This window comes from Quercus robur, chromosome 5 (assembly GCF_932294415.1).
Source record: "Quercus robur chromosome 5, dhQueRobu3.1, whole genome shotgun sequence".
In the NCBI taxonomy this organism is placed as follows: Eukaryota; Viridiplantae; Streptophyta; class Magnoliopsida; order Fagales; family Fagaceae; genus Quercus; species Quercus robur.
In genome coordinates this window covers 48,758,471-48,775,789 of record NC_065538.1, presented here as the reverse complement: position 1 = coordinate 48,775,789, position 17,319 = coordinate 48,758,471, and the positions used below count along the sequence as shown (strand labels likewise).

The 17,319-nt window shown below is 40.2% G+C and overlaps 1 protein-coding gene across 1 annotated transcript; it reads right to left on the bottom strand.

Moving 5' to 3' along the window:
* Nucleotides 1–16,424: 16,424 nt before the first annotated feature.
* LOC126728297 (uncharacterized) lies at nt 16,425–17,093 on the bottom strand. Its single transcript, XM_050434146.1, has one exon. It carries the CDS (start codon nt 17,091–17,093, stop codon nt 16,425–16,427), a length of 669 nt encoding a protein of 222 aa, XP_050290103.1.
* Nucleotides 17,094–17,319: the final 226 nt, after the last annotated feature.

The window sequence follows — 17,319 nt, the reverse complement described above, 5'->3', positions numbered from 1 at the left end:
TTAAGGAAGAGAGAGATGATTTGAGCTAATAATAAAAAATTGATAAGAAAATAGTATTTTGATGTAATGTAGTGTAAAATAAATAATCTAATATGAAGTATTTTTAAAAGTGAGTATATATAAAATAAAATAAAAAGTCAGTTATTATGCTAAAATAGACAACAAAATTTGCATGAGCTAATGCAAATGTTCTAATGTAGTAAGAAACAACGGTGTTTTCTGTCTTTGTTTTTGTTAGTAGATGATTACATTATAATGTATTACGAAATAATAATTTTATGTATTTGTCTTTATTGATAGTTTGTTAATAATAAATAGATGCTTATTTGAAATTTCATGATTTTTTTTACTTATACTCCGGCCCTTCTTAACTCGAAATCCTGAGTCTGTTCCTGGAAAAAGCCTCAACTCGAAATTCTGGACCCGTCTCTGACAATAATTTTCAAAACGTTGACTTTTTTATTCGACTGTCCAATCAAGGTAAATTTTTAATCATATTAAAGATTATGAAATTCCCTTCGAAGCGACAGTACACGGACCAAAATCGGAGTTAAAACAGAGGAAATATTAAAAAAAAAAAAAACCAAAACCAAAATTCTAAATTAATGTATTATTTTTGGCAAAAACACACTTTTGGTCTCTATATTTTGGGCCAATTTATATTTTGGTCCCTAATTTTTTGAAACACCTACTTTAGTCCCTAAAAATTGAAAATCATTACCATTTGAGTCTCTGTCATCATCTCAGTAACGAAAATATCCTATATGGCAGATGGAGTGCAATACTATCATTCTATATGCTAATGTGGCCATTAAAATAATATTTTTAAAAAATTATTTGGCATTTTTAAAATGCCACATCAACAGTATAAAAAACCACATTAGATAAATTAAGGGTAAATTACAAATTACAAATTACACCCCTGAAGTTTAGGGTTGATTGGATTTTACACCCCAAGGTTTCAAAGACTTGATTTTACACCCCAAAGTTTGGTTCCGTTAGTAATTCACCCTCCACGGTTAGTTTTTGTTTTTAAGTGACACATCATCATGTTGATGTGTCTATTTTTGTCAAATCAGCCCCAAAACTACGTTGTTTTAGTGATGACCAAGTGAAGAGCTAGCACAATCAAAACTAAATCTATGAACGGAGTTGTGTATAGCAGCATAACTCGATTATTATGATGTCAAGTAAGCTTTAATGTACTCGATATTAATGCAATCAGGTTACATACATGACAAAAGAAATTTCACGTGCAATTGGTGATTTAAATTTCCCTCAGTAACTCGATTTTATTAGGATTGAGTATTGGCTTAATTAACAATATTGTGGAAAAGCCACAGTGGCAATCCAGCGTGGAAAAAAAGTTATAGAAACTCGATCTTATAGAAATCAAGTTACTTGTAACCTGATTGTAGTATAGTCAAGTTTCATATAGAAACTGACTTTTCAATAATTGAGTACTAAAACAAGGACATAAACCTAAATAGTTTGAAAACAGGGACATATTATTATTATTATTATTATTATTTTGTTTGTAAAATAAGGGCAAAAGCCCAATATCTCCGTATTTTTTCTCGCCCTGGTTACTTTATTGGTCTTTTTAATGGGTCAGTCTCTTGGGTGATGATGAGTTATGCGTAATATATACACACACTCATTGTATTAGGAGCTCTAGCATAACTGCCACCTCCTCTCCTTATATGCTAAGTGGAGAGTAAGATCATGGATTTAGGACCCTTTTGATGTGTGTGTGACTTACCAATAAAAAAACATGAGAAGATTCATGGTGATCTAAATAGAAGTCAAAGTTATAATCTGTAGTGCCTTCTGATTGATTTAATGCAAGTTAATAGTGATATTTGGGACTAGAGCATCTATGATTATTTTTTTTCTTTGTGAGTGAAAAACTAATGAGGACTAGAGCCCTTAATGCAATAAGCAACTAGCCTCATTCATAAATTCCAAATGTAACTTATATATTCATGAATAGTTTCACCTTAATGGATCTTAAAGAAATTTTAGAATAAGGTTAGGGCTTTATCTTGGAAGGCTTCTGTTGGGTTTGAGTGTAATAGGGTTAAAAATATTGCTCATACCACAACCCATTAACCCCACTTAAACTTTGATTGAATATGCAATAGTTATGTTGGGGTATGGTCAACTTGTCTGTTGACACAGGCTATTCAGAGTATTGGCTATTGAAGTTCAACGTGGTTTTGTTGACATGCTATAGTGAAGCTTCTAGTGTTTTATTATATATTCGGCTTGGTAGTGTGTGTTATTGACTCAATTTAGGACTTGTGTCCTTGAGTTTTCATTGATCATTGTACTTCTCATTTCAATCTAACTAGAACTAACTATTTGTTTCCTTCCAATTAGGAAGTGTAGCCAAGTTGTAATAGTTTGTTTCCTTGTTTGCATGGCATGGTAATATCTCCATTTGTTGTTCAACAACTATAAAATAATGATATTGTGATTTAATTTATAGTCACAGTAAGGCAGCCCCCATGGGTAGGCAGCCAAGGCCAAGGCACCCCCCCCCCCCCAAGTGCTACCATGTTCTTCGAGGGATCTTAAGGGCATGCCACAGCCTTGGCATCCCACCCACGAGGCATGCCACGACCTCAGCCACATGCCTACACTGTGCTACCACTACCATAAGGCAACGTGCAAGCTAGGGCCTTGGCTACATGCCCCCAGGGGCACGCAAGCATGCCGACAGGTTCAGGACTAGGACCCCCGTGCCCAGCCCTCAGAGTCAATCCTTTTCCATGGCTAGTCATGAATCTTTGGTGTCAAAACAACGTGAGAGCTATAGGCGGATTTAGGGCCCGTTTGGTTAGGGAGATGGAAAAGTGAAAGGATAGAAAAGTGGAAGGATAGAAGAGATTTTAGTTTCCCTCATTTGTGTTTGGCAGGAGGGATGAAAAAGTGGAGGGATGAAAAAGTGGAGGGATGGAAAACTCATTTGTTTGGTTGAGAAGAAAAGTGAGCGGATAGAAAATATAGTTTGTATAAAATTACTCGCATGCCCCTATTACATAATATAAGAAATAATTTCCATACAATCATTAAAAACAAACTTATTATCAATTAACATTTAAAAAAAATAATATCTTATAAAATTTAACACATCATTAATATATTTTTTTTTCTTTGTTTTAGAGGTGCCTTCTAAAATAAAACAAAAAGCAAAATCCACTATTTGATTAAAACTTAAAAAAAAATGGTAAATTGCAAATTACACCCTTAAAGTTTGAGAGTGATTGGATTTTACACCCTGAAGTTTTAGACCTTGGATTTTACCCTTTGAAGTTTGGTGATGTTTGGATTTTACACCCCGATGTTTCAAAATTTGGATTTTACCCCATATATTTTAGAAGTGTTTGGATTTACTCCCTAAAGTTTTGGGGTGTTTGGATTTTACATCCTAAAATTTCAGAATTTGAGGGTGTAAAATCCAAAAACCCTAAACTTTGGGAGGTAAAATCCAAATTCTGAAACGTCAAGGTGTAAAATCCAAACACCCCAAACTTCAATGGGGTGAAATCCAAATTCTATAACTTCAGGGTGTAAAATCCAATTACCCCCAAACTTTAGGGGTGTAATTTGCAATTCACCCCAAAAAAGAAAAGCAACATAAACATAGAGATTGAAGCTTGAATAAAAAAAAAGCAACATAAACTCAAAGAGCTAGAAAATAAAATAAAATAACAAGAAGGGAAAGTGGAAAATGTAACTCAGTGCAGAGGGGCAAATTTGGTTTTTGCTAGAACCCATGTTTTCTCCCCTCAATTTTCTCCCCATTTTGGGGAGAAAATTTTTTGGTGGGCCCGGGAGAAAACAATCGAGCTCCACCACAAAATTTTCCACTCCCCTACCCAACCAAACACCCTCCCATTTTTCTTTCTCTCCTCAATTTTCCATCTTCCCTAAAATCTCTTCAAACAAACACACCCTTAAGGTTTGATAGATTTTGATTTCAAGGAGGAGGAGATGCTACACATGTGAGAGAGTGTTTTGTTTTAATTGTTTGTGAAGAGGGTATTTTTGTCTTTAAACTATGTGCCACTTAAGCAAAAATCACATGCTATTAATTTCCATCTAACTTAACTGTAAAACAAACATTGGGGTGCAAAGTGTAACTAATGTGAAAATTTAGGGTGCAAAATGTGCATTCGAATAGTTTAGGGTACAAATTGTTATCTAGTGTATAGTTTAGGGTGATAATATGTAATATTTCCCCTATTTTTTAATGATTTTTTTATTCTCATTGGTTGTTATGTGCATATGGAAAAAAAATTTATATAGAAATATATTAATTTTAGAAATTATTACACTTATTAAGAAATAACTATTACAATCTTTTAAAGGGGAATAATTATTCCTTCCAAAAATAGAGTTTAAGTTTTATTCTAATGTATGACTCACAACCAAATTTCATGGTTTTCGATCATTCAAAGAACTGGAAAAGGGAGAGGTTCAAGGTTTTTAAGGTTGGATAGAGATTCAACCAAGGTCAAATCGTTATGACGTCAAAATTAATTTAATATTAGTTAAAATATAAATAAATTTAGGAATTAACCTCCCAAAAAAATATAAAGTAATTTAAACAACTTTCAAATGAACTTTCATTATTTTCATAAAGTGCATAGAAAATGATAATATATAAAAGTCTTTAAAAATGTGTTTATTAATCTTTCAAATAAAAATCATTTTTAACAAAAAAATTTACAAATTTCTTATTCACATGTAATGATGTAAAAGCATAATTTTAGAACACAAATAAATTTAGTAAATACTATTAAGTAAAAAGTAATAAATTAAAAGCAAAAATATTATTCTTGTAAAATTAAAATAAATAAAATATTAATTTCATAGGTGACTACAACGTGTGTTTCAATTTCATTGGAAAAGGTATGCTAGCATCTCATGAGGTTTACTAAAATCACACTAAACTCCCCTTTATTTTGAATTGTACCTAGACTTTCCTAAATTTTCAAAATAAACTACACCCACCTCCCATGTACCATAACAATGGTAATTTCACTAACATATACTAAAATATAATTTAAAATTTTTGTGTATTTTTTTTTTACCCTTCCTTTTCAAATGAAATTCTCATTTTCTTTACTAAAATTTATGGGAAAGCAAAAAAGAAAATTCAAATTCAAGTGCATTAACAAACAAAAATAAAGGGTCAATAAATTATTCTGGCAAGATCCAATATAGCCCAAAAAAGAAATATAATAGCATGTCTGGTATTTTTTTTTTTTTTAGAGTTTTAACTTATGGCGTCCGTTTCTGATCTACAAATCAAAACACTAATCAATTTTTGGTGTAGGTGGGAATTGAACCACAGATCTCTTATTCAATTATCAAAGATTTTACCCGTTAAGCTAACTAGAACCCATTGCATGTCTGGTAGATTGTATTAGACACTATAATATAACAATTCCTATGTTTTAACTATTCTATAGTTTAATTGTATTTTTATTATAGGGAATAGTCATTCATTATGAATAACTACTCTTTAAAATGAATAATAAATATTCATCTCTAAAAAAGTAGTAATATTTATTCCTTAATAGATATAATTATTTATAAAATCAATATATTTTCAAATAAAATAAACTTTCTATATGCACATAACAATTATAAAAATAATAAATCATCAAAAAACAATTCATCACTCTCTCAAATATAAACTGTAAGGACTAAAATTTGATTGGTCCCAAAGCGAGATTGGACTCAAACCTAAGCGGCCCAAACAATAAATTTGTAGAGTGTGGATGGAAGAACTAGATTTATTCCAGGAGAAAAACGATTAAATTTGGTAGTTTAAGACTATTAGACACAAGTAAGATCAGGAAATCTGTCCTCGGAATAACCCGAGGTTTTTTTTTATGTTGTCTTGTTTGAACAATAAGATTATACAAGAGTCACAGTCTAGGATCATCTTTTTTTTTTTTACTACATCTTTCCATGTTATATATTCCAATCTTGGTGTCGCGCCTACCACACACGTGTAGGTTAGATTTAGGGAACTCCTTCCTGTCCAATCCAGCACTTCCCAGAACCATCAACTAGTAGCTGTAAGGCTGCTTGATCACTGTTCAGGCGTCACTTCCACATTAATGCGGCCAAAGAGTTGGTTGGGAGTCATTTAATGCGGAGGTAGCAGCTTTTTGAAGATATTTGTTGCCCTTCTCCTTTCTTATCCCTTGTCCGACGTCTAACTCTTAGTGATGATGTAACTCCGAAGTAAGTCCATGATGATATGGCACTCGAACTGACCTCGGACACATGTTGCCAAGATGGCTTTTATTCTCGGACGCTTGTTGGACTTATCTCATATTGCCTCTACTCCTCTCTTCACTCCGTTCTCCTTATAATCTTGTCTGGACCTCCTTGGATGGTCTAACGTCCTCGGATCGGGCCATAGGCCCAGTTAATACTGCCTTAACAGTACTTCCTAATTAACTGGCCCCCACATAAACTTTCTAGGAAATATAGTGTTATGAGTAAAATATTTCTTAAAATATATATTTCTTTTTCTTTTAGAAAAGAGAGAGAGATGGGTTACTTTTTTATAATTTCTTAATTCTCATAATTTTTATGTGCATATGGAAAGTTTTTTTTATATGGAAATATATTTTTAAAAAATTATTACACCTATAAAGGAATAACTATTACAATTCTTTTAAAGAGGAATAATTATTCCTTCCTAAAATAGATCTTAAGTTTTATTCTAATGTTACAAGTTACAACATACAACCAACTTCATGGTTTTCAAACCCGAACTATTCAAAGAACTTGAGAAGGGAGAGGTTCAAGATTTTTAAGGACAAACCATTATGACGTCAAAATTAACTTAATATTAGTTAAAATATAAATAAATTTATTAAACTATAAAAAAAATATTGAAACTTACCCCCTAGTTTATATTTGAGAAAGTGATGTGTTATTTTTTTATGATTTTTTTATTTTCCTAATTGTTATGTGCATATGGAAAGTTTTTTTATATAAAAATATAAAAATTTTAGAAATTATTACACTTATTAAGAAATAACTATTACACATTTTTTAAAAGAGGAATAATTATTCATTCCTAAAATAGAATTTTAATGTTACAACTTACCACTTACAACCAAACTTCATGGTTTTCAATCCCGAACTATTCAAAAAACTGAAGAAGGGAGAGGTTCAAGGTTTTTAAGATTGAACCGTTATGACGTCTAAATCAATTTAATATTAGTTAAAATATTAATAAATTTATTAAATGTATAAAAATATGTAAATTTACACCCCACCACCACCCCCCCCCCCCCCCAAATTGAAAGTGTAGGGACTGGATTTGGTGCCCAACTCCAGATTTTCTAAAATCTTGGCCCAAAGAGCCCAATACAATGAATTTATGTAGAGTATGGGTCGAAGAACTAGGTTAAAATGAGTTGAACTACGGCTTGCATGGGATTTAAAGTTAAATGAACACGAAATAAGATATGTCACGGCCAAAAGACCATTTATCCGAGGAGACTGGAATTTTTAGGATCACAAATCACCGTATTAGGGTTCTTTTACATACTCTCGATCTCCCCCTTCCTTCTTTCTCCGTCCCTTCTTATAGGAGCTTTTTTACATTATATAGGCTATCTCTGATCATCTGGACCTTACACTTGTTGGTCACCTGGACTCATACCTGAGCATCCATCTCATCAGACACCCCTTTCAGTCCTTTGTGAGTTGCGGCAGCCAAGGTAGTACTGTTCAGGGGTCTTCTCCACATTAATGCGGCCAGAAAAGCAGCGTATTGTATTTAATGTGGTGGTGGCAACATTTCCTTAGATATTTGAGTTCTCTTCCTTTTCACGTGTTTAGGGAGTGTGCCTCAATAGTTTGAACATACGTTTGCTCCGGATTTTCAGTGTCCGAAGGGAAGTTCCTCCTCAGACTTTCTTCCTTTGTCTCCCATGATAAGGTTTGTAACGTAGCTCATCTAAGTCATGTTGTCTCCTCGGATTCGCTATGTCCTCGGACAAGCCCAAGGCCCAACTCGTTACTTTGGGCCATAACCCCCACAATAGCCCCTCAAAACTCCGGTTTTTATCTCCATCCGAGGAGAAAAGCGGGGTTTTGATTTTTTAAGGGATAAGACCAATTAATTTTTGGTTCACACGTGTGGGAGCGGTTGCTTCTGACACGTTGTAGGTTACAAGGCGCTATTAATTGCTCCAGACGGCTTTGTGTTCCCCACATCCAGCGGCAAAGCGTAGATCTAACGGCTGACATTCCTCCTAGAATTTTAAGTGAGAGTAACCTTCCCTTTCCTCTCTTGCTATATAAAGCTTCAAGGAAACTCTTTTTGCTTTTCTTTTTTTACTAACATACAAGAACTCCAGAGAATTTCAGTGCCCAGTCTTCGTAAACATTCCAGACCTTTGAATTTCCGTAGCCATTTCCGTGAGGAGTCTTTCCCTGAGAAGATCTCTGAGGGCTTCAGAGATTGTTGTAAGGATACCCGTAAGTTCTCATTCCTCTACATTACCCCATTTTCATCTCGGCCTTCCTTCTCGGTCCGTCAGTTCTCCTAGATGGGTAGATTCAAGTATTTAGTAGATACTCTGGCCACCATGGAGGCCTTTAGAGCAAGGTACCGCATCCCGCAAGGGGTGGTTTTGGAGTATTGTCCTCCGGAACGAGTACTGACAGATAGGGACGTGGGTCAAGTCGTCATTCCCATGATCGCCTTTATAGAGGGAGGAATGACGCTTCCCATGCATAGGATTACCCGGGATTATTTGCTCAACCATAGGGTCTTGGGCAGCATAGATGTTCTAAACGAGCAGATGGGTTTAGGCTTTACATGGCACAACGTAGTTCACATGTACGAGTGCCACCATCTTGCCAAAGCGGGGTACTACCTTAAATCTCGGTCCGAGATCATTAGGCTAATCTCCTGTCTTCCTAAGTCCAATAAGACAATGAAGGATGACTACCTTATTGCCTCGACGGTCTTCATTGTCCAACTCGGGCAGGAGATCCAAGAGTGGTACCTTTAGGATCAATCCCTTGGGAAAGGGATTTAACCCTTTAGTTTTATTTCCTTCGCTTGAAGATTCAAAATTTTTTTGTAATTTAACTACAATTTCCTTCTCGGCTGTTTTGCAAATAGAGCAAACGTCGCTCCTCGGCTGAGCCATACAAACGTTCAAGCCATGAACTACCTCCTGAGGTCAGAGATCTTCGTTCATGAGGACGAGCAACTGCGTACTGCTCATTTGATCTTGGGTTACAAACCCTTGTCCCGTGTTTTCTTGGACGTCGGCCAATCCATAAGAACCGGTAGCCCAAGGTTGGCTAGGATTGACGTGTCGAAGCCGAGATTTTTGGCTCGAAAGGACCTTCGGCCGGTTGTTTTGCCCATCCTTCAAAATCCTCAACCAGCTGCACAGCCACCTCCACAAGACAACCCCGGAGCTGCAGCGCTTGTTGAAGAGGAGACTGAATCATCTCGTCTTTCTCTAGAGGAGGAGATAGACGAGTTCTACTTTGAGGAGGATATTCCAAAATCTCCTCTGATCGAACTCTCGGATGATGAGAGCAAGCCGGATAGAAACTCCGTGATTGGTGCCCCTCCTCTTGTTATTGCCTATTCAGACGATTCTTCCAGCGAAGAGGTGGACAACATGACCTCTAACAAAGGAAAGAGTTTGCGGGAGCTGATGGCTACCCGAGGTAAGGGGCAAACCTCGAAGGCGCCCACCAAGTCCCAGATCCCTGCTGATCTCGGCTTGAAAGTTAATCCCGACCTGAAGAAGAAAAGGCTAGTTGAGTCCCTCGAGGAAGGCGAGGTGGGTCCTCGCCAGGGCGCTAAACAACAAAAAGTGACCCGGGAGCATCGGGATAAAAGGGCTCCATTTGTAAAGAGCCGAGAAAAGCTGGAACGGGCTGAAGTGCGCATGCCCCCACACATTTGGAGCCCTCAGCTTGAAGTGGACGGAGTGGCAATTCCTTATAACGCCTCAGTCCGAGAGTACAACAGGGGCCGAGCTGGGTACATTACGAGGCCCTGGAGCAACCCATGCTCCTCCCCAAGGACATGGAAGCTTACAGGCAGTTTTCACAGAGTGAACTCTTTTTATCCCTGAAGAGGGATCTTGCAATGGTAAGGCAACTTATCCTCTTATCGGCAGGACCATTGGGTCGTATTATATTCTAACTCATGTCTCCTTGCCATTCTTAGGCAGATTACTCAGCAAGTCTTTGTGGCCGAGGAGTGGTGCAAAGACATCCGCAAGTTGGCTGACGTCGAAGCCTTCTCTCGCGCCGAGGTAGAGAAGACCCTAAGGGCCCTCAAGCAGGAGCATCATGAGCTAGTTGAGAAGCTCAAGGAGGCAGAGATAGGCCGTAGGAGTGCTAAGGCTGGCTTGAAGACTGCCGAGAAACAAGCTGAAGATCAACGCCAGCTGCTGCATGTGACGGGGATCAACCTTGCTACTGAAAAGCAGGCTGTTTTGGATCTCAAAGCTGCATTGCAGAAAGCAAAGGAAGAGGTCCAGCTAGCCAAGGAAGCAGCTGAGGCTGAGAAGAGGGCTGCTTACCAGCTTGGAGCGGAGGAGATGGAAGCGAGGCTTACCAAAGAGTTGCCAAAAGTATGCAGGGACTACTACAGCATTTCATGGGCTCAGGCTCTTAATGTTGTGGGTGTCCCTGCAGATTCTACTATGAGGTTGCCCGAGAACGTCTTCTACCCTCCAGAGATCCGAGAGGTCCCTGCCGATGCCCCTGAAGCTTTCGAGCACCCTGCAGCCATTCCTGACGCCATCCCCTTAGCTGAAATTACCTGGGGCTCTGGTCAAGTCTCCGTCCAGAGTGAGGAGGCGGAGGGAGAGAAGGGTAAAGGCAAGGGTAAGGGGAAGAAGCCCTCCTCCAAGGCCAAGGATGTTCCACCTCCTCAGCCAGAGCAGAAAGAGGATCCCCCTGCTGAGGCTTAGCTCCTAGGGTTTTCATCTCCTTTTTTCTTTTATTTTGGATGAAAGTTGTATTGCATTTTTGTTCTTTTTCAAAGACTTCTTATTTAAAAGCTTTGTATTATTCCTGGTTATTAATGCAAATGTTCTTTCTCCCATTTTTTTATCTTTCTGCTTGATGTTGATGGAATTTGCATTGTTTCAAGTCAATGTGACTGTTTCTTTAGTTGAAGTTTACAACAACATTTTGCCAATATAACCAAGTGAGAAGAATAGGATTGTGCAATTAACTTTAAGCAATAAAGACTACCATGCAAGATTCTGGTCATGTTTAAAACTGCGTAGAAGTCCTAAGTTATTAATTTCTCCTAATCCTGTGGTCCGAGGAGCCTGCAAGATTTAGGTTTTGTTTAAAACTTGGATAGATGCCGTAAGTTGTTAATTTCCCCTAAGCCTGTGGTCTGAAGAGCCTGCAGGACTTAGATTCTGTTTAAAACTTGGATAGATATCGTAAGTTGTTAATTTCCCCTAAGCCTATGGTCCGAGGAGCCTGCAGGACTTAGGTTTTGTTTAAAACTTAGATAGATGTCGTAAGTTGTTAATTTCCCCTAAGCCTGTGGTCCGATGAGTCATGCAGGACTTAGGTTCTGTTTAAAACTTGGATAGATGCCGTAAGTTATTAATTTCCCCTAAGCCAGTGGTCTGAGGAGCCATGCAGGACTTAAGTTTTGTTTAAAACTTGGATTGATGCCGTAAGTTGTTAATTTCCCCTAAGCCTGTGGTCCAATGAGCCATGCAGGACTTAGGTTCTGTTTAAAACTTGGATAGATGCCGTAAGTTATTAATTTCCCCTAAGCCTGTGGTCCGAGGAGCCATGCAGGACTTAAGTTTTGTTTAAAACTTGGATTGATGCCGTAAGTTGTTAATTTCCCCTAAGCCTGTGGTTCGATGAGCAATGCAGGACTTAGGTTCTGTTTAAAACTTGGATAGATGCCGTAAGTTATTAATTTCCCCTAAGCCAGTGGAGCCTACAGGACTTAGGTTCTGTTTAAAACTTGGATAGATGTTGTAAGTTGTTAATTTCCCCTAAGCCTGTTGTCCGAGGAGCCATGCAGGACTTAGGTTCTATTTAAAACTTGGATAGATGTCGTAAGTTGTTAATTTCCCCTAAGCTTGTGGTCCGAGGAGCCATGCAGGACTTAGGTTTTGTTTAAAACTTGGATAGATGCCATAAGTTGTTAATTTCTCCTAAGCCTGTGGTCCGAGGAGCCATGCAGGACTTAGGTTCTGTTTAAAACTTGGATTGATGCTGTAAGTTGTTAATTTCCCCTAAGCCTGTGATCTGAGGAGCCATACAGGACTTAGGTTCTGTTCAAAACTTGGAGAGATAGAAGCGAGCCGAAAGATGCGTAGTTATTACAAAACATAGTATAAGTAAAACCACTTTCATTAATAATAATACCTTCTTAGGTTATTTACATTCCATGGGTGGGGTACAACTTTTTTGTCTAGGTCTTCCAAATAATATGCACCTATCCCTGCCACTGAAGTGATGCGATATGGGCCCTCCCAGTTGGGTCCCAGCTTTCCCCAAGATGGGTTCTTCGCGCTACCCAAAATTTTTCTCATCACGAGGTCGCCTGGCCCTAGTGGCCTTAGTTTTACATTAGTATCGTACCCCTGCTTAAGCTTTTGGTGGTAATAGGCATCATTGTCTTTTCTCTTTTCTCCTCGGCTAAGTCTAGACTTCTCCCTAGCAACTCATCGTTGTTACTTGGTGTAAAAGTGCTAGTTCTCAACGTTGGGAAGCTAGTTTGCAGGGGGAGCACAGCCTCGGCCCCGTAAGTCATCAAAAAAGGAGTTTCTCCCGTTGACCATCGTGGCGTGGTTCAATAGGTCCGTAGGACATGTGGTAGTTCTTCCACCCATCTTCCCTTTGCATCATACAGTCTCTTTTTCAGCCCGTTGATTATGACCTTATTTACAGCCTCGGCTTGCCTGTTTCCTTGAGGATAGGCTGGAGTGGAATATCGGTTCGTGATTCCAAAGTCGCAATAGTATTTCCTGAAGGTTTTACTGTCAAACTGAAGGTCGTTGTCTGAGATGAGGGTGCGAGGAGTTCCAAAGCGTGTAATGATGTTTTTCCAGATGAATTTCTTTGCATCCACGTCCCTGATGTTGGCTAAAGGTTCAGCTTCAACCTATTTGGTGAAGTAATCTGTGCCGACCATCAAGTATCGCTTATTTCCTGCTTCTTTCGGGAAAGAGCCGACAATATCCAGACCCCATTGAGCGAACGGCCAAGGACTGGAAAGGGGGTTAAGGACTCCTCCCGGTTGGTGGATATTTGGGGCGAATCTCTGGCATTGGTCGCATTTCTTGACATATTCTTGGGCCTCTTTCTGCATGCCCGACCACCAGTACCCTTGAGTGAGGGCTCTATGTGCTAGCGATCTTCCTCCCATGTGGCTCCCACAAATTCCTTCATACAGTTCTTCGAGCAATTTCTCTGATGCTTCTGGGTGTACGCATAATAAATATGGCCTAGAATAGGAGCGCTTGTATAGCTTGTGATCCTCTGACAACCAGAACTGAGGAGCCTTCCTTCGTACCTTCTCGGTTTCCAATTTCTCTTCGGGCAATACATCATCTTTGAGGAAACTCACTATGGGATCCATCCAGCTCGGACTTACTCTGACCTGATGGATTCAAGCTATATCCTTTTTGATTGCATCTGTCTTGTACAAATCTTCGACAAGGATAATTCGAGGTAGATCTTGCTCCGAGGACGTGGCAAGAGTGGCCAATGAATCCGCATGTGTGTTCCTGCTTCTAGAGACATGCATCAAGTTGAAAAATTCAAAGTCTGATTGCAAGCATTTGACTTGACCAAGGTATTCCTGCATTCTTACATCCCTAGCCTCCAACTCGCCCCTCACCTAGCCTACGACCAGTCTGGAATCCGAGAACGCTTCTATCGCCTTTCCGCCCATTTTTTGCACCATGACCATTCCTTGCAGCAAAGCCTCATACTCGGCTTCATTGTTTGTAGCCGAGAACCCAAGTCTTAATGATTTTTCAATGGTAATCTTCTCGAGCGATATTAGAACCAGCCCTACCCCAGATCCCCTTTGGTTTGCCGTGCCATCAACATAGACTTTCCATCGTGAGGCTCCTTATGCAGAGATTATGCCAACCGATTTTCCATCCATGTTCTCCTTCTCTACTACTGCTTCTACTGGGGGCTCAGTAAATTCAGCTATTAAATCGGCGAGGACTTGACCCTTGACAGAGGTCCGGGGCATGTACTTAATATCGAAAGCCTCTAGAAGCGTACTCCACATGGCGATTCTTCCAATGTAGTCGGCGCTCCGGAGCACCGACCTGAGGAGAAGTTGAGTCAGGACAATGACCGTGTGTGCCTGGAAGTAGTGGGGGAGTTTCCATGTGGCATGCATTACTGCAAGACTTGCCTTTTCCAATGGTAAGTAGCGCACCTCAACCTCATGCAGCGATTTACTTACATAGTAAACTGGCCGTTGTCAACTCGTATTAACACCAAGCTCACAGCGTGAAGGACTACCGCTATGTAGGCGAACAAAACTTCGTCGACCTCAGGGCTAGACATGATGGATGGCCGCGACAGGTAATCTTTAAGTTACTGAAAGGCTAAGGCACAGTCCTCGGACCATTCAAATCATTTCCACTTGTTCATCAGGAGGTAGAAAGGACGGCATCGGTTTGCAGATCGAGAAATAAACCGATTTAATGCCGCGATCATCCCAGTGAGTTTCTGGACTTCTTTCGGGTTCCGAGGAGCTTGTAGGTTATGAATTTCTTTGATTTGGTCTGGACTCACCTCTATTCCCCTGTGAGTCACCCTATAGCCCAAAAATTTGCCGAACCCGACACCAAATAAGCATTTAGAGGCATTAAGGCGCAATTTGTGCTCTCTTAAGATGCCAAAAATAACTTCAAGATCTCTCATATGCTCGAATACCACTTTACTTTTTATAACCATATCGTCTATGTAGACTTCGATACTCTTACCAAGTTGTGGTTCGAACATTCTGATCATCATCCTCTGGTAGGTAGACCCTCCATTCTTCAGACCGAAAGGCATCACTTTATAGTGGTAGTTTCCGATGGGGGTCATGAACACTATTTTTTCTTGATCTTCTAGGGCCAATGGTATTTGGTGATAACCTTGGAAAGCATCCAGGAAGCTCATTCGAGGGTGGCCTACAGTTGCGTCTACCAATCGGTCTATCTGAGGCATTAGGAACGGCTCTTTTGGGCACGCCTTGTTCAAGTCCGTGAAGTCTACGCAGACTCGCCACTTCCCTTCGGGGTAAAAGACTTCCTTGATGGCCCCTGCCTTTTTCAACTTCGTTACTTCATCATTAACAGCGTCGGCATGCTCCTTCGATGGGCGTCAAGGTGGTTGCTTTTTGGGAATAAAGGATGGGTTAACGTTTAGGTAGTGGCAAATGAGATTCGGATCAACCCCCGGGGCATCGTAGTTGTCCCACGCAAATACGTCAACATTTCTTCTCAGAAAACCAATCAATTCCTCCCTCTCTCGGAGGGGCAGCTCCGAGCCGACTTGAAAGAATCTCTCTAGGTCGTCGTCAACAGTAACCCTTTCTAGACTTTCACATTTTATCTCCTTGGCTGGCTTATCAATGGGTACTGCCGAGGCGACTGATTGCTACAAGTCCTTTCTTACAAAAGCCAAGGGTTCTGCACTGGATAGGCGTGAACTGGCAGCCACCATGCATTGCCTAGCCATGGCTTGATCTCCCCTAATTTCCTCCACTCAGCCCTCTGATGGGTACTTTACCTTCTGGTGAAGTGTAGAAGAAACAACTTCCAGGGCGTGGAGCCAAGGTCTGGCCACTATGGCCGCATACGGTGAGTAAGCGTCAACCATGATAAAATCCACCTCCACCACCTCCGATCCGGTCTGTATGGGCAATCTGATCTGTCCCTTCGGTGTGACAGTCTCCCTTCGAAACTTACCAAAGGGGAATCGTACGTCGTCAGGTCCTCGGGCCTTAGGTTCAGCCTCTTGTACAGATCAAGGTACATTACTTCCACAGCACTACCCTAGTCTACCAGCACTCTTTTCACGTCAAACCCTCCAATCCTAAGTGTAACTACCAGTGCGTCGTCGTGGGGTTGTATGGTTCCAATCTTATCCTCGTCCGAGAACCCCAGCATAGGTGAGCTCCCCTTAGACCCTTTGGACTCTCGATCACTGTCCTCGGCGGAGAGCCGAGCCACAGACATTACCTGGGAGGGAAAAGAGCCGGTTCTCCCTGGAGTAGCGAGGATGATGTGTATTGTACCCATGGGTGGTCTTAAAGATACGTCTTTCCAGGGTTTTTGGACTGCCTAACCCAGATGACCGCTAGAAGGGTGTAAGAGGTGCCGCAACTTTCCTTCTCAGACCAACTGATCCAAGTAGTTCCAAAGGTTCCTGCAATCTTCAGTGGTATGTCCGTGATCTTGGTGGTATTGACAATATAGACTCTGGTTGCGCTTTGAGGAGTCTCCAGCCATTTTATTCGGCCACTTGAAGAAAGGCTCGTTCTTGACTTTCTCCAAAACTTGTTGCACCGGCTCTCTGAATATGGCATTAACTGCTTGCACGTTGGTTGGTCCAGATTGTCTCGCAAAATCCCTCCTCGGATGGTTACTGTTGTATCGTTCCAACCTATAATCATTCCCCTTGTGAGGGATGATCTTCTCCTTTCCTTTCCCTTGTAGCTGGTCCTCTTCCACCCTTTTGTATTTGTCAATCCTGTCCATCAGTTGACAAACGTTGGTAACGGGTTTACCAGTTAGGGACTTCCTTAAACCATGCTTAGTGGGGAGACCACTTTTAAACGTGCTGATGGCAACGTCGTCGTGGTTATCATCCATCTCGTTGTACATCTCCCAGTACCTATCCGAATATGCCTTTAAGGTTTCCCTTTCGTGCATGGATAATGTCAACAATGAACTCAAAGGCCGAGGAACCCTGCTGTTCGTGATAAAACGAGAGCAAAAAACTTGGGTGAGCTGCTTATAGGAGTCTATGGAGTTCTTCTTCAAGCTATTGAACCATCTCATCGCTACGGGTTCCAGACTAAACGGAAAAACTTTGCACATGAAAGCCTTATTTCGAGAATGGATAGCCATTCTTTGGTTAAATTGGCTCACATGCTCCACAGGGTCTGTTCAGCCGTTGTAAATGGTAAACGTAGGTTGATGGAAACACCGTGGTAGTCTAGCCCCTTCTATCCTATGCGTGAAGGGTGACCTAGAGATCTGATCCAGAGCTTTGTTCATGGCATCA

Bases quoted from the DNA above. Each gene is read 5' to 3' on its own strand.
- LOC126728297 (XM_050434146.1), bottom strand. From the start codon at position 17,093: ATGAGATGGTTCAATAGCTTGAAGAAGAACTCCATAGACTCCTATAAG.